At 40.1% G+C, this 23,459-nt stretch overlaps 1 protein-coding gene and 1 long non-coding RNA gene across 6 annotated transcripts in view; one reads left to right on the top strand and one right to left on the bottom strand.

The window, feature by feature from the left end:
• The first annotated feature begins 620 nt into the window (after window positions 1-620).
• The window catches only part of zmat4a (zinc finger, matrin-type 4a), a 228,582-nt gene continuing 205,743 nt past the window's right edge, over window positions 621-23,459 (top strand). For all 5 annotated transcript variants that reach the window (XM_086031028.1, XM_086031027.1, XM_086031031.1 and 2 more), the window contains exons 1-2: window positions 621-771; window positions 18,118-18,219. In XM_086031028.1, the coding sequence (XP_085887154.1) occupies window positions 685-771; window positions 18,118-18,219 (189 nt within the window). In that variant the 5' untranslated portion in view covers window positions 621-684. The remainder of the gene's footprint in view (window positions 772-18,117; window positions 18,220-23,459) is intronic.
• LOC147147912 (uncharacterized) lies at window positions 4,910-10,248 on the bottom strand. The gene is made up of 2 exons (XR_015086705.1): window positions 10,119-10,248; window positions 4,910-6,522 (listed from the first exon to the last, which is right to left on the bottom strand). It is a non-coding gene; the product is annotated as an uncharacterized LOC147147912 (long non-coding RNA).

The following is a 23,459-nucleotide window of genomic DNA, read 5'->3' as shown; positions in this document are numbered from 1 at the left end:
ACTTCCCCTCCTTCACACTTCCCGGCCTTCAAAATAAAAGCATACCAGCAAACCACTATACACAGCAGGTTTGCTACTGCGTATTTCCGGAAGTAGGGAAGACGAGACAGAAGAAGTGCATGAACTCCACCTTGATGTGCCGGCGTCATCCTTGATTGCTGTGCGCATCTTGACTATACTGGTGGGCACAAGTTGTTTTGAAACAGTTATGTTCCAAGGCGGGGGGCTTCAAAAAGACAGCGACAACAATGGATTGTGCTTGACTTGGAGGCCACTGTTGTACTCAATCATTACAGCTCCGAACACACAATCACACAGCTCTCAATGATTACAGCTCTGAACACACAACACTTAAGGAGATAAAAGTCAATACAATACAATACATCAATCAGCAATATCTATATGGACTTAGGGGCACATAATTGCAACAGCTATTAGATGTTTTTGGGGGGAGTGGGGTTGGGGGTAAATCAACCACACGTACACACTAATAAAATGAATAATTATGAAGCTGTTTGCGAGAGGCTGCTTGATGTCTGGTCTGGCGCGTGTTGATGAACGGTTGCAACCAATGGGAGAACAGGTGGGCGGGGCATAGCGATAGACTACAATAATATGTAGTACCGCTGCCAGGAGCAGACGCATCTCCCGCTCACTCTGTTGACGTCCTGGCGGCTCTGGTTAATGGATTATATACTTTCCCTTCAAGTACGACATCAGCTGGCGGTGCTCCCGACACATTTCTGTCAGAGTTACAGCGTAGAGTTACAGGTACTGCTTGCCCCGCATTTTCTTCTATTTTGCCCCCTTTTGGCACGAGTCACAAGAGGCGTGCAGAGCAGTGAGTGAGTGAGACTGAAGGCAGAGCCTACCGCAGGGGAAAAGCAAACATGATTGTCGTGTGGCACGTTTGTTTTTTATTACAGAGCGACGTTCTTGTGCGTGTTGATAAGATATAGCGTCATTGTGCCGTGGCTGCATGCGCGCAAGCTGCCACACTAGTGGCACATGTTTTATAAAGTAAGAAGAGCATCCAGGTGGAGGTTGACCTCACAGCACAGACTCAGACAACTGCGACCCACCACTTCTCTTAGGGTCTTTATTTTTTCCCCGCTATACACTAGAGTATTTTGTAGAGTGGTCCTGCCATCATTTTTTTTTTGAGTCTGCAAGACATTACAATGCAAACAATAGAAACACTTAGTTAAACATTAACACTCTCCTGCAGGTGGAAGACAACACTAGTGTCTCAAGGTGACATTTAAAAGGTTGATGAATGGAGGCAGAGCTAACCGAGACCAGGATGCATGTGCACTCTCACTTTTGTGGAATAGTTGCTGTGCATGGTTGCAGATGATCATATAGTTCAGCCCAATTGATTCATAACGTGACCAAATTTTCATTAGAAGTTATTTTTAGGGGTATATTTTTAAGTAAGAAAAGAGAAAAGACGGTTATGAAATTTTCTCATGACCATTATTATTATTATTATTTATATTACTACTTATCTATAGTGGATTATGTTGCAAATGAAAATAAAATGTTTACAATAAGGTGATACATATTAAAGTATTTGACATTCTCTATCAGTAATCACTCAATTTAAATTTCACTTCATTGCTTGTGATGCGCGTATGAGTCTTAATTCTGAGATTTAGACCTACCTCATTTACAAAGTGCCTTGAGATAACGTGTTGTGAAAATACAAATTTTAAGAAATGACTTGATTGGTGATCAGTAGAAGTGCAGTGTATCCCCACCACTAACCGTAATTTACCAACTTCCCAGTGACCCTAAATAGGATAAGAGGAGCAGAACATTGATGGATGGAACTTAACATTCCCTTGAATTTTGGCCTCATGTAAGTCACTTAACCATCAAAGGATGTTTCCTCATCAACTTCTTTTACAGACCACAAGAGGGCCCCATCTTGGTTCAATTGAGTTTTGTTTCTTGGACTGCATATACAACTCCTCAAATAAATGTTAAATACAATCAGTATGAGCCATTTGTATTAAATATTTCGTCTACTTTCTAAAAGTTGTAAATAACACCTATAACCAGCTTTATTCTGTTTACAAATGGCATACTCCATCACTATTTATTCTGTTAAACATAATCTGCATCCTTTGTTGCTTTTTCTCCCCTCCTCCAATATTTCCATCCCTCATTATTTCATTGCTCAATTGAGATGGAAACACAGGATTTTAATAAACAGCATGAATGAGAAAGAGCTGTGATGATCTGAGCTGGCAGCATGCATCACCTTGTTTTGACAACAGTTAAACAAAGTCTGATGGATAACAGAGGAAAATACGTTTTGCTAAGGTCATGGATATTTCCCTGTACCATTTTCAAAAGACTGCAGCTAACCACAGCTAGTCTGGCAATGTACTATCTACTCAGCGTCAAGTGTCATTCGGCGGTTTGGTGCCATTTTCACCACTGGAAACATAATGGGTTCATAAGTAAGATTCAGTTAGTTGGCACACATTCAGGGATAAAATCATTTACAGCAAGCTATTGTTATTGACCATGCTTGAAAATGAGTATGGTGACATAACTACATGTGACCAGAACAGACCTTTGACATAACAGATGTCTTAACTTGCCTGCGAGCATCGTCTTTTCATCAATTGTGGAACACATCTTAAAGTTGCGCTTTTAACGTGCACTCGGCCATTTTGTCATGCGTTTGTTGTCGGGGCTGCGTCAAACTTGCAAGTGGTTGGACCCCAAAGTAAACACAACCAACATGGGCAGATTTACAGAGGTTTTTTTTATAAACAAAAGTTGCACCTAAACGTGAAACAAACGACTCAACAAAGTGACAAATAAGATCGACCTGTGAAACTAAATAATAATCAAACTAAATAAGAAAGGTGGACGAAAGACACAGAAGGAAGACAACAAACAAGCTATGAAAAAAAATCACTAACCTACACAACACAAACAATAGTACTAACAAAATGACAAACGAAGGTGACTAACAGAACACAAATTGTAAATCATGAGAAGGAATAAACAGGCAGACAGCAGCAACTAACAATAGACAATTTCTCTGCGTCTTCCTGCTGCTTTTCCCACGTCTAAATACCCTGCTGCTGCTGTTGATCACCTGCAGATGCCACGCAGCAGACTCCACTCACCAACCCGCACCAGAGAAATTTCACAAAGGAACAAGCCAACAAAAGCATCATGTGGCAGTTGTGAGCTGCTAGATAGTCCAGATAATTATTTAATTCATCCATAAACTTTAATGGTCTGTTTTTGCTTCTTATTCATCACTCATCTTTTTTACATTATCATGACCAGTAAGAGCATAGAGTGATTTCAGATGGATTGTTGTTCAGCAAAAATCAACGGTCATCTTGTTTGTGGCGTCATGTCCTTCTGAAACTTTTTGGAAGTTGACACTGGATCTCTCCAGTTTAGCTAGAGTGATAGTGGGTTCTTGGTCACGTCTCATCTCTTGGTCATGAGAAAATCTTTGTGAAAGATGTTTGGCTAGGTGGGCAGCCGTAGGAAGACTATGGATTCGAAAACGTAACCATTTAAGGGACCATTTAACTGAAAATTGAATGAAATGGTCTTTCCATAAAACAAACCCAACAATAACAAACACCTGCATTTCAAAGCTTGAAAATACAAATATTTGAAAATGTCCCTCAAAGTGCAATTTTTAAACACGATATGTTCACATAAAAAAAAAAGATGGTATGAACAAAGTTGTGTTTTTTGGACTACTGAGATGCAGTACATGTGTCCAATTCTAAACCCACATATTGTACACACTGACATAAATGTAACAATCTACCAACACAAGTTGTTGGATAACTGTTGAATTGTTAAGCCAATGTGACACAAGAACTTCATCCAAAAATAACAAATAATAAAAACAGGGAAAAAAATGTTTGCAGTCCCTGATTGGTTGTTATTGCTGTAATGAATGGTTAAATATTTGCTAGTTTATATTAGGGGTAGGATTGTCTTACCACCTTATGATTCGAAACACAGGCCCAACTACAGATGACCAAACTTTAGACATTTTATTTTTTCAACCATTTCATTCACATTTTCTAGTTTAGTTGGTTATGGTTTTACACCACATGATGAGGTTGAAGAGCTGCGCCTGTTTGCGCTACTAGTGCTGTGGTTGCTGTTTGTTGTCTACCGGTGTGGGAGGCCATGGCTGTCTGTTTTAGAAGACAAAACTGATGATCTGGAATTGATTTTCGGATTTGCTCTTGACCCCGGCTTGAGTCAAATGCTGTAGAGTGTAGACTTTTGCTAGTGGCTCTGAGGGAAGTTTCCACATTTCATGCTGTTGGCTGAGAGTTGTGCATGCAAACTCGCCGGCATAGCTGCTTTTCAGAGCTGGGCACTTGATCCTTTTTTGCCGGTTAGTCCCCCGCCCTCTGGCTGCAACCAGGGTACCCTTCCGGCCTCGACCGTTCGGCCTTACTCATAACAATTGTAAGCCCCCCGTAACGCCGTAAGAGATGAAGTGAGCGAGTGGAGAGCTGTAATGTAACTGCTTGCTTGCTTATTTAACAGCGGTCATTATTTATATGTCAATGCAGCGAATGTGAAATAGGTCAGTGTTAAGACTTCTGAATTAATGGACACATTTATGTAGCTGGTAGGCAATAATTTGCTGTATTCTAAACGTGATCAATGGTTTCATTAAGTCTCACACGTTTACACTTCATTTGCTATTCTTTTTTATGGCTCTGTGAATGTCCGTGGTGTCGGTGCAAAGGTTACAAATACCAGCTGATTGTCATCTATCATTTTACCTGAACCGTCAATCAGGATGAGCACACAGTCCATTGGTATGTAGTGATCTCATTAGCAGCGCATTGAGCCAATAGCACTATGCATTATGGGTGATGTAGTTGCCCAGGAGTCAGGCCAAACATCTTTTTATTCTGTGATGGAGCAAGAGAAATCATGTCACATTCACACAGGTAAAGCAATCTCCCCCCGGACAGAAGCTGTCTCTGCTTTGCTGGGAAAGCGCAGCTACGTCACACAACTGCTGTGTGTCTCATTAATAAAAGTCCCCCTTGCTACAACAGACAATGCAGAACCAACAAGCATATTTACAAAATGGTCAATGTAGATTAAGAAAGCACAAATATAATCCTTGAATTGTTGAAAGAGAATATATCAAGTTTTGAGAACGTTTACAAAATTAAAATAGCAAAATATTAAACAAAAGGTTTACTGGGCTACGTAGGACATGGCCAGCTACAAGTACCGGGACAAGAAAAAAAAGAGACCAGGCTTGGAGAGCCGTGAGCGGGGAGTTTATCATACCTGCACTGTAAAAAATGTTTGTGAAATTAAGATTAATATGATGTAAAATCATGACATAAAAATCTGTAATATGAATAACAATAATCGGTGTGTATTTAAAAAAAAACCAGAACAATTATTAACATTTAACATGTGGAAAGTATGATATTTCCTTGTAGAATTGATATATTACTGTATTTTAAACATTGAACATTTGTTTTACTTGAGTCAGTGCAATACAGTTAAACATACAATATTGCTTGGTTAAAAGAATGGAAATAAATTGTACAGGTATACCATTTTACAAATTCACCTCATGCACTGATTTGCATTTCCTGGCTGGCAGCCAATCAGAGTGATTGTCACTGACACCACTTTGCAGACTGACATTGGTGGCTTATTCATTCAATTCATATCTAAAAAGCACCATGACACTAAATATATGAGTTTGCCGCAATTATAAATGCTACTTTTTGATTTAGATTTGTTCTCACTTCCATCATGAATGTGCTGAGCAAAATTCTGGACACGTATGCATTCTACTTTATGAAACCGTGATCGAGGACCGCACAGCAAACAACTACCTCCCTGCCATGTTAACATATGGATTATAGTGTAAATATAAAGTTGTTGTCATGTTGTGAGGAAGGTTGTTTGTAATCTTTCAGTGTAGCAGGACAACTGACACTGCAACTCTATGGCCTTAAAGTATGTATTAAAGTATTCTGTGCAGTTGGTAAACTAGTGAACGACAGGTGGTGAATTTGAAACATTCGCATGCAGTTTTTGTAGTTTGCCCATATGGCTGAGTAGGTTGACATGAACTTTACTCGCCTCGTGATCATTTCACATGCATATATGGGCTGATTAGTGGGCTGGACAAAAATCCACCTCCGCCCTTGCTTAGACCGCCCCTTTTTTAAAACACGTCACCCCAGCCCACAGCCCCAAAAATGGGCGTCCGGCCGGACCGTTCCGCCCCTGGGACGGACTGTTCATTTCTGCTGCTCCTCTTCTTCCAATGCCCAGCTCTGCTGCTCCTCTTCTTGCGGCTGACTTCACCAAGGTAAAATATAAATTGTCTTCTGTGTGGTCAGTTTTGCAAGTTGATGTCTGCCGGCTGTGGCTCTCTCCAGAAGCCTGTGTGGGGCTGGAAAAATCAGTGTGGGCCTGAATATTTCTCTCACTGAGCACAATCCTCCTGTCCCGACACATCATAGCCTATATTCAAATAAAATGACAAACTAATTTGAAGTTCAGACCTTCCATAGACAACCACAATTATGCCATTCTTAATATTCAATAAAATAAAAAAACAATGAAATGAAAATTAAAAAATAATTTAATAATTTACTAAAACCTTTAAAGTATATATTTTTTCATGATTCTCACTGGGTGGGCAGTCTGTCAATCTGGGTGGGCCTGTGCAAACCTAGGCCCAGCCATGGCTCCACCCCTGGTTTGCTCATACCGTTAACCGTCTTTGTTTTGTTTACCACTTGTCTTTTTTTAACATGTTCAACAAAGCAAGTTGAACTAACTTACAGTCATTTTGCCACCAAGGAGGAGCTGCCAAACCATCAGAAAGTGATTTACATGCATCATGATGCAGATGTAAATTATATGGAACTGGGAGGCGACATCTGGAGAATTCAACACTTGTGACCAGGTCATGAGCAAGACGAGGAATAATCCAACGTGGATTTGATAGTTTGGCAGTTCTTTTAAACGGTGGTCGACTGGTTCGCACATCCGCCTCACAGTTCAGAGGTCGTGGGTTCGATCCCGGCTCCGGCCTCCCTGTGTGGAGTTTGCATGTTCTCCCCGTGCCTGCGTGGGTTTTCTCCGGGTACTCCGGTTTCCTCCCACATTCCAAAAAACATGCATGGTAAGTTGATTGGACACTCTAAATTGCCCCTAGGTGTGATTGTGAGTGCGGATGTTTGTCTCTGTGTGCCCTGCGATTGGCTGGCAAGCAGTTCAGGGTGTCCCCCGCCTACTGCCTGAAGACAGCTGGGATAGGCTCCAGCACGCCCCGCGACCCTTGTGAGGATAAGCGGTATAGATAATGGATGGATAGATGGATGGAACTGGGAAGTGCATTGCCTGGTGGACAGTCGATGTGGTGTAGTTTTTAATAAAACAATAATTTATTTAACCTTTAATTTTCCAGGAAAGGCATTTCTCATTTGTGATGCCAATCTAGCAGCAGACACTAGAGTGAAACAAAGCAAAATAGAGGCAAATACAAATGCTTAAACAACCTGTGCAGTGTGATATAGTTACATAATGCATGACATTACTGTTCATCATAACACGTGGCCAATAAACGGTTCCAAACAGGCTAAAAACAGGTGCAGTGAAACTCTAAAAGAAATCAATCAAATCACTGTACAGAGTGCTCTACTGAATGAAAGCAATTTTTTTGACACACGAATGTAATGTTGCGATAGTGATGGAATTGCAAGTGACAAGAACATGCATAGGTACATATGTTCTCTCTTGCACACGTGACAATGTCTGAGAGCAAAGCAACAACGTGTCCGCCTCTGCTGTACATGATTTTGTGATTCATATAAAAATGAGTGTAACTTACTGTAAGGTCTGTGAATCACTATAATTTGAAATACAGCGAAAGAGCCTATCAATACAGAAAGTGCAAATGGGTGTTACGCTAAAGTCATTATATAACAGAAATGCCTCTGGCTACATTGTCTGTTGTAACAATTCAGCGCGGTTTTCCCTGACGAAGGAGATTTCGAATTTGTGCCCACATTGTTCAACATTAACCTCATTAGGCTGACTAGTGTCATAAGTGTAGTGGTGCAAACTCTCAACATTTAACCAAATTGCCTCCACTGGCTTAAGACCAAGCTGATTATTGTACTAACTGTAGCCAGCCTGCCCAATTTATGTGTTATGTTTTCACTCTGTAGATTTGTAGACAGTGCGTGCGTCACGTGACATGGGAACAAACGACAGGCCACAAGTAGAATAATAAAGACAGTAAGGGAATGATGAGCGCACAATGTTCTTTGGATGGTAAATCTTGGGCAGTAGAAGTTACATCCATCATGTCTCACTAATGTGCTTGCTTACTGTGACATTTTCAGAAATAGGCTGTACAAAAATGCACTGCACACAATCAATGAAAAAGTCAGTTTTCCAAAATATTGACGCTATAAAGCTTGTGATGTGGAAGCAAACCCCTGCCTGTCGCAGGGGATAGGGACCAGGACAAATGACGGCAATCCGAGTATAATTGACGCCCAGCGAAATGCATTGGGAAAAAAAATGATTGACCAACCGCCACCCCCCTCACAAAATTCTTTAAAAAAACGCTGATCTAAAATACCTAAAAACCTAAATTAATCATTTTTAAAAATCCACAAAAAACGTGGATTGCCCCCGCCCAACAAAAGATATATTTAAAAATATAAAAAAATATATTTTAAAAGTCAGTCAATAGGTGACTCCATGGGCTCCACTGTATGCAGAACATAAAGCATAGGGCTCTATTTTCTGTGGTTCCGGATGTTATGTTAAGCTTTTTAAAAAATAGACCTATGTGTCAAGTTGTCAAGTTGCTTCCCACAAGCCAGTTGGACATGGGCATACACATTGAGCACCAGATTAACATGCGAGTGAAAGTTTCGTCCGACTCGCCGACGGACGCCCGTTTAAAAATAGAGGCGGACCGGTCTATAGACGTGTACAATTTTTTTCCGCCGGGAAGAAAAAGCAAATGACGGACGATGGAAGGGTACCCATGCATGTTGCAGATGGATGACGAATAACGGACACTCAATTTTTAGTAAAATACCAAGCTCTGCAAAATATCACATACAAAAAATGTGTGTGTGAAAATCAACCGACGTTAGTGTTCTTAGGGTTTATCTGCTGTGTCATCTTCATTTTTTAACCAAACTCGGGCGTGGGGGAATGTCAAGTTGTTTTACGAGACTTGGGAGCAATAGAGTTGGCTTTTGGTGCTTGACCCGACACAATATTCGCGTTTTTGTCCATTCTAGGATCGCAACAGAAGTGCTAACTTGGTAATGCTTGCTAGCATGCCGCCCCTGGAAAATGTAAAGAATGCGTCATTGGCTTGACAAGCGAGGTTGTGATTATTCTTAAAGTCCTCCTAACCGCACTTTTTCCCAAAATAAAAATAGAAATGTAAAACTTCACTCACAAGAATTTCTCTGTAAAACTGGATTCAAAGTAACTTACTATGGTACTTAGCATTATCTCTGGTGCATACAGCCACATGCTGTACATATACAGCCAATGCAGTCTGGGTTGCGTTTACGTCTTCCTTCAGCAAAATGGACGTCCGTCAATAATGGTGTGAGGTCCGTGCAGACTTGACCATGTTAGTTATGATTACACAGACGGACCAAAATCCACTTACACTTCCGTCTATGCTTAAGTCGTCTTTTTTTTGTTTTGTTTTAAGTTTCCCGTCTATCGTTTACCTAGATGGATAGACGAACCAGTCCGTTGGTCAGACCGAATGCCCACCTGTCATCTACAGAGCTGGGCTTTAGACCCTTTTTTGCCAGTTCGTCCGTCCTCCATCCGCAACCTGGGTACCCTTCCATCCTCTTATTAATAGAAATTATCATCCTCCGACCCTGTCCGTCCTCGTACTTTTAAAGTGGTTCCGTCCTTACGTCTTCCCAAAATCACCCCCCCCCCCCAAAAAAAAAGCATCCATGCATGACACCAAGATGCCAACGGCAGAGGTTTATTTAAAGCACAGAGGTTTATTTAAAGCTCATTAGCTGGCTAATTCACTATTCAAATCCACTTACCTTATGGGCACCCACATCTGGGTTAACAGTTTGACGAACCGCTTGCCACCACACGTTGTATTGATTCCATTCTCTCTGTCTGAGCTTCCCCTCTGTTCTCTCTGTCTCTGTGTTTGTGTCCTTCTCCTCCTCCTTCTTCTTCTTCATCTTCTTCTTTTTCTTTGTGCAGTGCACAGCGTACCCGCCGGGGCGTACCCGCCGGGGCGTTCCCAACACACAGTTGGGTAACTAGTGGCGCGTTTGAAGTGTTCGGAGGCAATTTTTGTCATTTGCCCATTTCGCTGAGTAGTTTGAGATGAACTTTTGGGCCGTCTCGCGACTACGCATGTGGGACGATTAGTGGGACGGGGACTAAAATCCACCTCTGCCCTTGCTTAGTCCGTCCCTTTTTTTAAATTCATCGTCCCCGTCCTCCAATCCAAAAATGGGTGTCCGCATAAATGTCCAGCACTGGTCATTTATGCATACAACCAAGTAGTATACATGTATACTACATAAAGAAAATACTCAAGCATAGTATACTGTACTTGACAATTAACATTTCTTCCACAAAATCATGAGGACACTGGAACTCCCAATCAATAAATAAATATGTTTGGAGGACGGTAAACCTCACTCCTCACTTTTTCAATATAAGATAGCTGGCAGTATAACACAATCGGACCGGAATCATGTTTACAAAAGATTGATCAAATTGCGAGGGATGTTTTGTGAGAATTTTCTGCATTGAACGCTACTAAGACCTTGGCCTTTTTGTGCCGTGACACTCCTTTAATTAAAAAATGAAAACGGAGCAACCAATACTTACCGACAGCTTGTCATCGCTTGTCTTCAGACTCTGAAGACGACTCCGTTGGGCCAGTGATGTCACGCACGCACTGGGTCAAACTCGCCGTGGCGGCCAGTAGGCGGACCCAGCTCACGAAAATATCAAGTTTTCTGCATCTTTTGCGAGGCCTTTTCATTAGGTTTTTACCGAAGTAATCATTGGAATCTTATTAGTACTTGTACGCCTAAAAAAGTTTTGAGGGTACCTTTATTTCGTGTTCCATACACTTTAACCAATCATGTGCGTCACTGGTGGCATGGAGAATTACTAGTATGCAATTTGAATAAAATTTTAATTGGCCACTTGCCAATGTGGCAAGTGTGAGAAATATTTACTGTACCTCGCCACTCCCAGTTTCACCTCGTCATTGGCGAACTGGCTCCCTGTATAACGACACAAGACCACAATAATTTTGAGGCACTTTTAATACCGTGAATATTGTTGACATCTGTAACAATCGTGTTTTTCATCATTGTCATCTGGCGGGCCAATTATGGCCCGCGGGCCATTAGTTGAGACAGCAGTATATTGTAACTGCAATGGATAAAGAAGGGAAAAAGGGTTCTTTGTTAAAATGCGTCCTTGGCGTTAAGGTCAGTCATCTTATTTCCCAACAGAGCCACAGCCCCGTGAAACCAGTAATCTGAACTGAGAGCCAAAGAGACACCTCCAATAAAGGCCGGTCAAGTCCGATTCGTCAAGCTGAATGAATTAATAGTGATTGTTCATTGCCTCAACATCTGCTGGCTACTTGCTTCTGTGACCTCAGCACCCTTCCTCAGCCCCCAGCAACTTTGTGTCGTGTTGCATGCCTTGACTCATTTGCCTCGAGCTGATGAGCGTTCCAAGCGCACACTTAACATTGTTGACTAGGTGTGACATTCAAACTGGCTTCCTGCTAATGTGATTGTCAACTTGAGGAGCACTGCCCTGTTCCCTTGATGGATCCGCTGTCCTCCACCAAAGCGAAAGGCCTGCATCTGTAAAGAGCTTTGATAACTGTTCTGTTTGGATGGTGGGTGACTTTAATGATGTTGACAACCGCAGCTCTCGTTAGATATTGATGATTAAATTCTCGCAAGATTCCCCTGTTGGGTTACAATTGCCTTGGTTTCCATTATCCAATTACGCTGGGTGAAAATTTATATTTTTCTTAGCATCTCATTTAAAAGAAACGTGAACCTTACAGCTGTGCATCTAGTCTAGTCTAGTGAGTGAGTTGTATGCTCTCAGCTTATCACAGTCATTTTTATTGAATTAGTATATTAGAATGAGCTTTTAAAATAATCTTAGCATTATCTGACTACGACCCCATTCAACACTTTATGCTCATAACATCACTGAATGTGTTTTTTAAAATAGCACCTACTTTACACAGTTCCCTTTCGCTATCCATTATGGCACAATTTCCACACCCGAACAAACAAAATAGTTCATTTATGTCTTTATAGTTTGTTTAAAAAAGTCATACGTCATATGAGTGTGAGTAAAGAAGTCCTTCATTAGTGGGTCATTTGGTTGTGAATACTCACCTTTTAGGCATATAGGGCCTATGTTATTTTACACATTGACGTTATTGTACTGTAATATGCCACAACCAGTTTCAATAAAAGATTTGTAATGTATATATTTTCATGAAATTGCCGTACCTCACATTTTTGTCTTTTCATAATCAAACAGTTTGTCTTAAGCATCCACTATAGTTACCGGTATGTAATTTTGTTTGACACTATGATAATACGATAAATACAAATTGAGAGTTTGCTTTATGTTTTGGAGGAATGACTGAAGCTATTGGATTTTCAACAAGTGTTTGCTACTAAACAGTTCAACATCAAGATGCATGTAACATATTTGTTGAAATTGCAAATATTGTTTCCATTAATAGTTTCAACTATCTGATGTGTAATTTCAAGCTGAACTACACGCATCCAAGACCTGGGCAGAACCGGGCAATCATAGGAACACTAGTCTATTATTATTTTGCTGCGGTAGCATGTTGAAAACAACATTTGAGTATCAGTGGTCCAAGTATTCCAAGTTGCTGTTTTTGCTTATGCCGATGTTTTTTCTGCATCTGCTTCTTAACAACATTTACTCTATTAATCATTTATTTTGAACACCTGTGCAGCTTTTTGGCAGTGAAAACTAACACAAGCTCAAGGTGTAATTTGCCCTTACATATCTGTATATATTCTTACACATTACACATTATTTTCGAATGGCTGCTGTCACATGAACGGAAATCAGCGATGTACGGCATACATGTTTGAAAAGGTGTTTCCACCTGTACAAATTACGCTGAAAGTGTACAACGTGACAGGTATGCAAGCTACTCTTGTCTTTTGGATCCTGTAGAACAGGGGTGTCAAACTCATTTTTGTCGCGGGACGCATCGTAGTTCTGATTTCACTCGAAGGGCTGTTACGACTGTTAACCCGTGTAAATGTATGATCTCCTTATACACAACTAATTGATGGATCACTAGTTTTGAAATCAGAAGCCAATAAATTTGTTCAACTATTTTTGGATGTATTTTAAAGGAAGGATTGGTAAGAAATGCTTGAAATATTGAATATGTTGTGTTCATAGTGAAGACAATTTTGTCATGATTTGTCTTTGCGGGCCACATAAAATGATGTCGCGGGCCGTATCTGGCCCCCGGGCCTTATGTTTGACACCTGTGGTGTAGAATTTGAAAATCATCAAGTTTCCAACTATTCATTTCATGTGAGGACAAGTGTTTTCAGGGATTTTAATTAATACCAAAAGTGTTTTCAGGAATCGTTGAATGATGCCTATGCATCACTAGATCATTGGGAGAATGTTTGTGATGTAGCCTAATGTTGATTATCTGTACTGCGTTGGGTGGGGGGTATACTGAACTTTTTCAGCAAACCAAGAAGCTATCTTCAAATGGGTTTGTCATTTACCCTTCTGGCTTGACATAAAGACCATCCTTTACAATTTGTATTTATTATTTTTGTCAAGATAAGGTAACCATTAAAAGTCACACCATGGGGACATTTGCAATGTAACTGTAGGCCAGGTTAAAACTGACACGTGAGGAATGGCTCCAAGCCTCATTAAGAACTGTTTATTTGCACATTTACTCACCAGGGCACACCATGCGAAGTAACTCGCACAGATTACAGCATCCATTGCACTATTGTACTGCTTCATTAAATGACAACAGAGGCTTTTACTTGAGCAGTTAGTGTAAAAAAAATCTGCTAATTTATTCACGAACAGCCACTCGAGTTAATCTTTTATAAGCGAGAATCAGATACCATCAGAAAAAGCATTGTTTGGATAAATATGGTAAGAAACTTTTTAGAAATAGTTTAGCCTCCAACGTGCTCTCTGTTCCTATTGAAGATAAGCATGAATACTTTGTACGGTATTTTAGTTTACTACTTTGTAACAAAATTAGTAATAGAATGTAACATTTGTTTCAGAGATTTCCCTGGGAACTGAATACACTCTTTTTGCAGTTATTATATATAGAAGATGGCTGCATGATGTTGGAAAAAAATGACACTGCGATTTTTTTGGGGGGTTGCGATATATTGCGGTATATATTGCGATGTTAAAAATGGAATTTTCATCAGATGACTTGAATAGATTTGTTTGGGAATTATTTGGTTAACTCACCATGACATCATTGTATTCATATAATATCGTTTAATCCAGACTAAGGGGGTTCATCTGTGAATGACGATTGCTGTATATAAAAGGGATCAACGGTCATGTCTCTGTAACATAATAGATTGTATTTCACACTTCAATGTAAACAGCAGCAAAATATTAAACATTTTAAACAAAAAAATAAAAAGAGCAAATGCACTAGACCCTTGAGTCATTTAAAAAAATAGAAGAAAATAAAAAACCTCTAAAGCAGCAGCAGAGTTATAAACACCTTTAAACTAAACTATAAAATATTAAAAAATTAAAAAGCAGGTGTACTAGCGCCTGAGTTGTTTACAAAAATATAACATTAAGATCAAATAAACCTTTGAGAAATTGCAGCAAAGTTGTAAACAAATTAGAACAAAAATATTAAAATTTAAAGAGCAGGTGCATTAGTCCCGAGTTGTTCACAAAAATATAACAACAACTAAAACGGTCTGTAAAACATATTGCATCCATGATTTGTCGGTGCTGTTTGGATTTATTATCATAAGGAGTTAGTCTGTCGAAGGCGTCTGTAATTATTTTTTTCGAGTAGATGAAGTTTCACCTGGCATCCCACTTCTTAGTTTGAACTGCTCATACAGGGGCTTGTGACGGCGATTGCAGCAACAACGGCGAGACACTGTTGGCAAAGGATGTTTTGTTGTTCTGCATCTTCCTTTTTATAGCCGAAATACTTTCATATTTTGGATGTTGACTTTCTTTTGGGACTAAATCCACTGCCGCTGCTTTGCTGTCGTCTCCATGTCGCCTGTGTTTTCAGAGCAGACAGTCACAGCAGAGTGGAGGGGGAGTATGGAGGTAAATTTTGGTGCAAAAGTAACTTGTACTTGTACCAAGGAAATTTGTACTTCTAACAAGGAAATGGTAAAAAATTATATTCGTAGAGAAAACAATTTGAAGGCGTGTGAAATAATTTTGTACCTGTAAAAAAAAAAAATTGTACATGAAAAAAAAATGTACTTGTAAAAAAAGGAAAATTTAGAAAATTAGATTTCAGCGATTAGATTTGTCTTTGGCACAATCAAAGCATATTGAAAAATGTTGATCATTCTTATTTAAGTAAAAGCAAATGTTTGCAAATGTCTTATTTTTGAAGAAGCAAAAAAATAGGTGCTTTCATCAAAGGTTATATAGACCTGAGAATATTTACTGTTGAGAGGGTGAAAATTGAGCGATTTGGAACATTTTAAACCAAGTATGAAAAATTATCATAAAAGCTTAATTTGATAGCCGATTAGTAGATTCATCTTTGAACCTATACTCGATTTATTTTTTTCTTTTATAACTCACATGGTTTGCAATGATATCTACTTATCTTCTTTCTAGACTAGGGTATTTTAAAAACTGAACTAATTAAATTTGGACTTGACAGAATTGAACTTCTCTGACGAGATGTCTACGCATCAATCACCTGGCTCCACTACATGGCTGCGCTATACGACAATTTAGAGCAAGTACTTTGCAGCGCTGCGATTACATCGTGATTACAATTTTGTGCACGTTTAGCCTTCTGCATAACTCAAATAAAGAATATGAAGTCAATGCACACGCACCGTAATTACTACCGAGTGCACCTTGAACGTACGTTAGCGTTAGCCGTTTGTTGGTCAGCTAAGAAATGTCTTAACCAACAAAGGGACCAGCGTACACGTGTTGACTATTGTTGTACTATAGCCGCAGTATTTCACAGCGGTAGATGCAATTCTATCACTGCATGGCATAAAAATAAATGCTAAGAGACACTGCGTACGTACCCGGAAACATCAAACAGAAGGTCGCCAAGTGGTGGTTAGGGTGCTCCAGCGTGCGCGCTGCCGCTGGGCGACCGAGGTTAACCAATGAGGTTGAGCATCAGTCGCCCAAATCCGTCACACTTGATTGGTCGAGATGGCGCATTTCACCTAGCCCCGGCCCCAGCACCCACGTGCCTCGTGTACAAGTACAAATCTGTTTTGCACCACATGGTAGTGGTAAATTAGGTGCCAAAGTCACGTGTGCGCAGCAGGAAAACCAACTCGTGACTCCTAGTGGCGACTTCTTCAACTACAAATTGCCATCCATACAGGTACAAATCAGTATTTCCCCACAAGTACAAATTAAATTTGGCTTCAAGTACAATTTTTTTTTCCCACAACTACAAGTCATTTTTCTCACCAAGGAGAATTTTGTTTTGAAGTTGTCGTTTCTACAGGTACAAATTTTCCTTTTTTTTTTCTAGGTACAAATTTTTTTTTTACAGATACAAAATTATTTCACACGCCTTCAAATTGTTTTCTCTACGAATAGAATTTTTTAGCATTTTCTTGTTACAAGTACAAATTTCCTTGGTAAAAGTATAAGTTACTTTTGCACCAAATTTTCCGCCTTAATGGAGGGGCAGGAGGGAGGGGGTGTGCGAGACAGGCTGTGTAAAAGCACGAAGCTTGCTGCTTTTTTGAAGCAAAACAAAAGTTTGCATGTTCTAAGAAAAAAAAAAGTTAAAACATCGCACGTCCTACGATGTGACTATCGCGCATGCGCACATCGCAATCGTGATGTTCAAAAGACACATCGTGCAGGCCTAATATAGAATAAGTGCATTATCTCTATTTGTACTTTATTTAGAAATATATTTTTTTCTGTGTTGTTGAAGTTTAAGTGGGATGTTTGTCCGCTGTGGATGTTTGATATTTAATGTCTTTTTCCAAGTCATTTCTTGGAAAAGCTGCTCAGCATCTACCACTTACTTAAATGCTGGATCTGATGAAATATTAACAGACTTGAAATTATGAAACAAGATTATTGTTGACTTACTCCATTACAGCTTGGTAGGTTTGTTGCTCCCAGACCCACAAAACAAAGCTGGGGATAGTATTTTTTTTTTTTTTTATTGAATTGAAAGTGAAAGTGAATAAATAACCTTTCCACTTGCAGTGGTAACCAGTAGGGTAGAGAATTTTGCCAAGGCCAAAAATCCCGATTATACTCTCGGAGGTATGCATTATAAGTCCGCTGATAGTGTAGTGGTACACACGCCTGAGTTGTGTGCGGGCAGCGTGGGATCGATTCCCGCTCAGTGACAGTGTCTATGTGTGCCCTGCGACTGGCTGGCGACCAGTTCGGGGTGTAGTCTGCCTTTGCCCATTGACGGCTGGGATAGGCTCCAGCAACTTCCCGCGACCCTATATAGGATAAGCGGTTTGGAAGATGACATGACATGGTATGCATTATTCACTGAGAAATTGTTGAAAAATGCCCCACAAATGCAAACATGTCAATGAAAACCTAACCTCCTTAGTATATGATCAAATATGGGTTTTATTTTATATTTGGCCTGTTAGCAAAGTTACACAATAAAAAGAAATTTAGCTTTTGTGGAGGTTCACTCACCTTATGCAATTCCAGTAATACAATTGTTTTCGCTCTTCTTTTTAAATAAGTTGACTTGTCACGAGGTATTGTTGCTGTATGCTAACATTTGGTATCTGTCAACAGATGAAGTCTACAGAAGTGGACCAAGGGCTATTCACAGACAGCTACTGCAGAGTGTGCAGTGCTCAGCTCATCTCCGAGTCCCAGAGGGTCGCTCATTATGAGGTGAGGAAGACTCAAATAAGGCATACTTACAGTATGCAAAGTTTATGACACCATTAACTTTAATATCATACATCCTTACAAACTTCACATACCAATACAGTGCACTGTACCTAACCCTCTGGTTACTACTGGAAACATTGTACCTTAAAAAACACATTTTGGAGGGTCCACTATAATTCCATAAAAGAACTTAGAGCACCTTGCTTTCTCTTCATTTTTACCTGAGTGTCGTCAGACGGATTATTTTTCCTTTACTGAAGTAAACTGTACTTTTTTTCAAAAAAATAAATAAAAGCGAAACATTCAGATGATATTGTAAGAAATTACACCTGAATAAAAAACGCACCAACAATAAAGATCTCTTAATTTTGTAAATTATTAAGACACTGAAATCTTTAAACACTCAGCAGCAACAGCCTATGACTATGACACATCTAAGTATTCAAGTTAAAGCCAAGTTGTCATTACGGACACGTATACACTTTTCGTGATGAAAAAAATACAATAACAGTTACAATTATTGCTAACTATATTAAAACTATTTTTATAGTGAAAAAAAAATACAGTAAGTTTAAAAAGTCTTTATGAAATTGTATACACTTTATAGGCATTGAATTCTTTGAATGTTCAACACCATATTGTAACGAATTGGATTATCTGTGTTGTGGTCGGATTTGTGTGTTGCTGAGTTGTGATGTTTCCGAGGTTCATGAATGCATCGTACGGCAAGCGAGTGGAGCAGCGGAGAAAGAGCAGTTGTACTTGGATTAATCAAAATGTGATAATTAAACTACGTCTGACGGTATGTTCCTGGAAGACGCTGCAATATGACAAATCTCGCTATTTAAGTTTGACGTTTTTGCTCCCTTCTATAAGCAACATTCACAGTCGGATGATGCCGTGCATGTTAGATGTGCTACCTGCCGCACATCTCATGTAGCAATGTCGGCACACAACTTTCGGACTTAACCACGTACCTTTCCCCATCGGCGATTTTAACAGGACAGCCAGAATGTTCCCAAACGGGACCGCAGTGTACATGGGGACCTTCGAGCTCTGGCTCTTTTCTGACTTTTTGAAGCCCATGCCTCAACTGAAGCAGCTGCTCACAGATCTTATTTTTCGGTCACAACGTGAATTTAGATATTCCTCAGTCCCACCGAACACCAGGCGGTATAGCTCCTGCCTCGCCGCCCTGTGAAGCAAAAGCAAAATGTTTTGGATAAATAAAGAGTACATTAAAACAATACACGTGTTTATTCATTTCTCTTTAGCACAGTAGGTTTTGTTCTACATACGAAAAAATAATACCTAAGAAGCGTGAAATACATTTACAAGTATTTATGTTTGTATTTATAGGTACTTTAATAGTACTTTTGTGGCAGCCTTAGGTGAGAATTATCGCAACACTGAGTGGGTTGGTGCTCAACACTAAGCATTGTTATTCGCGTGAAGCATAAAAGGCGCAAGGGAATGCATAAAATGAAACCTGAATTAGAAATATATGTGCACGTGTTTGCGTGTGAGTGGGGGGGGGGGTCATCTGTAGAATCTGATTATTCAGAAGGGAAAACTATATTATTGTTTTGTTTCAGGCTGTGAGCTTCCCACCGGACTAAAATCCACTTTTTTAAAATTTGTTACCCCCCACCCCTCTGCCCCAAAAATGGGCATCCAGCCGGGCCGGAGGGTCCGACCGGTCCGGCCCGGGGACGGACTGCCCAACTCTGAAAATGTCCATTGGTAACAGGAGAACTGCTTTGTTCTTCAGGACTTTGCAGGCGACAGGAAGTGGCTGTGCAAAAATTGCAACTAAAATATTAATTTTGTTAATGTGTGATTAATGCTGAGAACAGGACCTGGCATTTTGCCTCCCGGAACACAAGCGTTTTTGGAATCTGTTTTAATGCAGTTTGGGTCTAATGCATTCTGACATGTTCGGGTCATGGTGGTGATGAGCAAAAGTGGAGGGGGTGGTGAGCGGCGGGAAATATTTGTTTTGTGTTTCTGATGTTTGCATACATTTGTGTCTTTGGTGGCAAAAAAAAAAAAAAAAAAAATCGGAAAAAAAAATCTGTAACTTCAATTTAGGTTGACAGCTCATAATATTTGTAGTGCTCAATTTAAGATTTAAATAGCAACATCAGTTTTTCAACATTCTACTTTTATAGTAAAGCCTGTTTGATGTAAATGTTTTGGATTACAGTCATAGCTGCCCCTCGACCAAGTCAGCTGGCATAGGCGCCAGCACACCAGTGACCTATATGATAATACGTGGTGGAGAAATAGGATGGATAGATGGAATAAACGTCCTGCAGATCTTTGGAAATTGTAGACCGATAGATAGTGTGTATGCAAATATACTGTATAGATGTTACGGGGTTTCCTCCAGTGCCTAATAGGCCTGGCGGGCCACTAGGCTTTTCTTGCCCCCTGCTTGGGTGCACAGGTGCCCAAATTTCACGATGTGGTGACTAAAATGAATTATAGTTTGTACATGTACAACCAGCTGAAGTCTCTTTGACTCTCAAAATATTCATTAAAAATATATTCAAATATTTATTAAAAATATTGAAGCTTAGTATGAAAAAGCTTCATGAGTGCACATACCGGTGGCTGAGTTCCATTCACTTGAATGAGAGCCGCAGCCTCGCCTACCTCGGAGGTCACCCAGCTCGACAGCCGTGGCACCGCCGGGAAGTGGCTTCAGGCAGCCGCCAGAGATCTTGAATGCCGGAGTATGATGACAACAGACCCTTGCCTTTTTCTTTGATATATATACACACACACACTACCATTCAAAAGTTTGGGGTCACCAAGAAATGTCCTTATTTTTTAAAGAAAAGCAGTTTTGATGGTTGCACAAGGGTTTTCTAATATCCTTGAGCCTTCCAAAATTCCAAACAAGTTGCTAGAGAACTCAACAAGATCACAGTGCAACAGGATGAAATGCTCATATCACACAATGTCAAAACCCTTTTCACAAAAACACCAACACAGGCTACCATACAAATAGTGCAGGGCATATTAAAAGCAGATGGGACACTCAAACCTCACAGTACATGACGTCACTCAACTCCATTTCATTGCCACATCCACATACTTTCAATTCAGAAACATCATTTACAGACAAAAAGAAGGATTTGCCATGGGAGACCCACTGTCAGCCGTCATGTGCAGTTTTTTCATGGAGGACCTAGAACAGAAAGCACTCACAACAATCCCGGAAGAATGCAGACCATCATAATGGAAACATTTTGCGGATGACATTTTGGAAAAAGTCAAAACAGGACACACACTCAACAACTCACGGACCACTTGAACACCATAGACGCCACTGGCAGTATTAAGTATACTCATGAAAAGGAAACAAACAAATCCATAACCTTCCTGGACTTTAACATTCAACACACAGACAACAGAGACATCAAAATCAAAGTACACAGGAAACCCACACACACACCGACCAATACCTCCTCTGGACATTAGAACACCCCACTATCCACAAAATGTCAGTTATGAGAACACTACACGAACATGCAACAATAATCACAGACCCTGAAGATAGAATAGAGGAGGAAAAACATGCAACATGCACTGAAAAATGCAAATTGCCGCAATGGGCAATAACCAAAGGAGCAGGACTGGTCAATAACAAAAACGACACAGCACAGGGGGAAAAGGGAAAACAAACAAATAAACAGGAACACCTTAGTGTGGTAACACTGCCATACATAAGAGGAGTCACTGAACGCATCCAGCGAGCAATGACAAATATAACATAAAGACACCTGTCAAACCACACACAACACTCCGTCAAATACTGGTTCATCCCAAGGACAAGATACACCCAGAAAACAAATGCAACACCATATACCAAATACCATGTACCATGACCTTGACTCGTGATGTTGTGAGTCGGTGGGGAGAATACTTCGAAGACCTCCTGAATTCCACCGACACCCTTGAGAAAGCTGAGTCTGGGGATTCCGTGTTGCGCTGTCCATTTTCTGGGATTGAAATCAGCAAGGTGGTTAAAAAGATCATTCGTGGCAGAGCCCCAGGGGTGGATGAGATCTGCAGGAGTTCCTCAAGGCTCTGGATGTTGTGGGGCTAAAGCTGCTGCCCGCGTGACCCGAAAATGGATGGATGGATGGATGTAAGGCATCTGTGTGACCTGTTTCTTGCAAATGTTCCATGTTTTAACGTGGAGAACCGTGGCTATTAATACGAAGCAGCCATTGTGTGTACAAATGTGTTTTTATAGCTAAATGTAACTGTTAAGGCTTTTAATCAGGTGCATTTTGTATTCTGGAAAGTACGGCACAACATAGACATGAACTCAACTGCTTGAAGCATCCCACTCACTAAATTAGCTAAAAGATTTAAATAAAGTGGTCGTCTAATTCCCACAATATAATTATATCTGATTTAAAAATGCTGCAATGACACTTCTGTTCATTGTTTGAAATCTACTTATCCATAAACCTCTTTTTGATACCCATCAAAGTCACAGTGTCTTCCCAGAGTGGATCAGAGTAACCTCTGGATCATCACTCCTAGACTTGTATGGCTCATGGTAATTTATGCATCGGTCTCAGAGCATGTGCTCAGTATTGTGCTCTGAAACCTCTCAACAGGCCTACTCTGCCCGCTGCAGGACTGCTTCTTTTGAACTGGAAGCAGGAGAGTCGTCATTAAGTGAAGTGAGGGTGCAGTAATGCACTGTATGGCTAGTGGTAGAATATTAAGCAACACGTAATACTCACTCACTCAAATATAGTATTTTATGTTTACTATGTACACTATGTAAAGGCAATACATATTTTAATCAAACACAATTGACTGTGAAGCTTTACAATGCAATGCAAACATAGTTGACAGAGCATGCAAGCATCTTATTGTTTGAGTCATTCTGTATCCCAAAGCATTCATTGGAATTTTGCACTTAGGTGCACATTTATTTTATCACTAAAATGAGATTAAAGTTGGATGAATGCTGATGAAAGTATATTTCTGTGCTACAAGCAAGGGGCTATATTTTCAAACCCCTTAAGTGTACAGAATGTTCAATTGTTCATGCAGGCACACTTGCAGTACACTGTACTTGCTTATGCATGCCACATGTTCATTTTCATTTAAAAGGGTACAGTTATATCAGGGCTTACAAGCGCAGACATACTGAATGCACAATTCATGCCTTTCCCAAAGGTTGAAATAAACCTCTGTAATAAACGCCC

The sequence above is a fragment of the Filicampus tigris genome, chromosome 5, assembly GCF_054856515.1.
Source record: "Filicampus tigris isolate MCC_2025a chromosome 5, RoL_Ftig_1.0, whole genome shotgun sequence".
Lineage (NCBI taxonomy): Eukaryota > Metazoa > Chordata > Actinopteri > Syngnathiformes > Syngnathidae > Filicampus > Filicampus tigris.
Note: the sequence above shows the minus strand (reverse complement) of the source record. Positions and strands in the feature narration are given on the sequence as shown.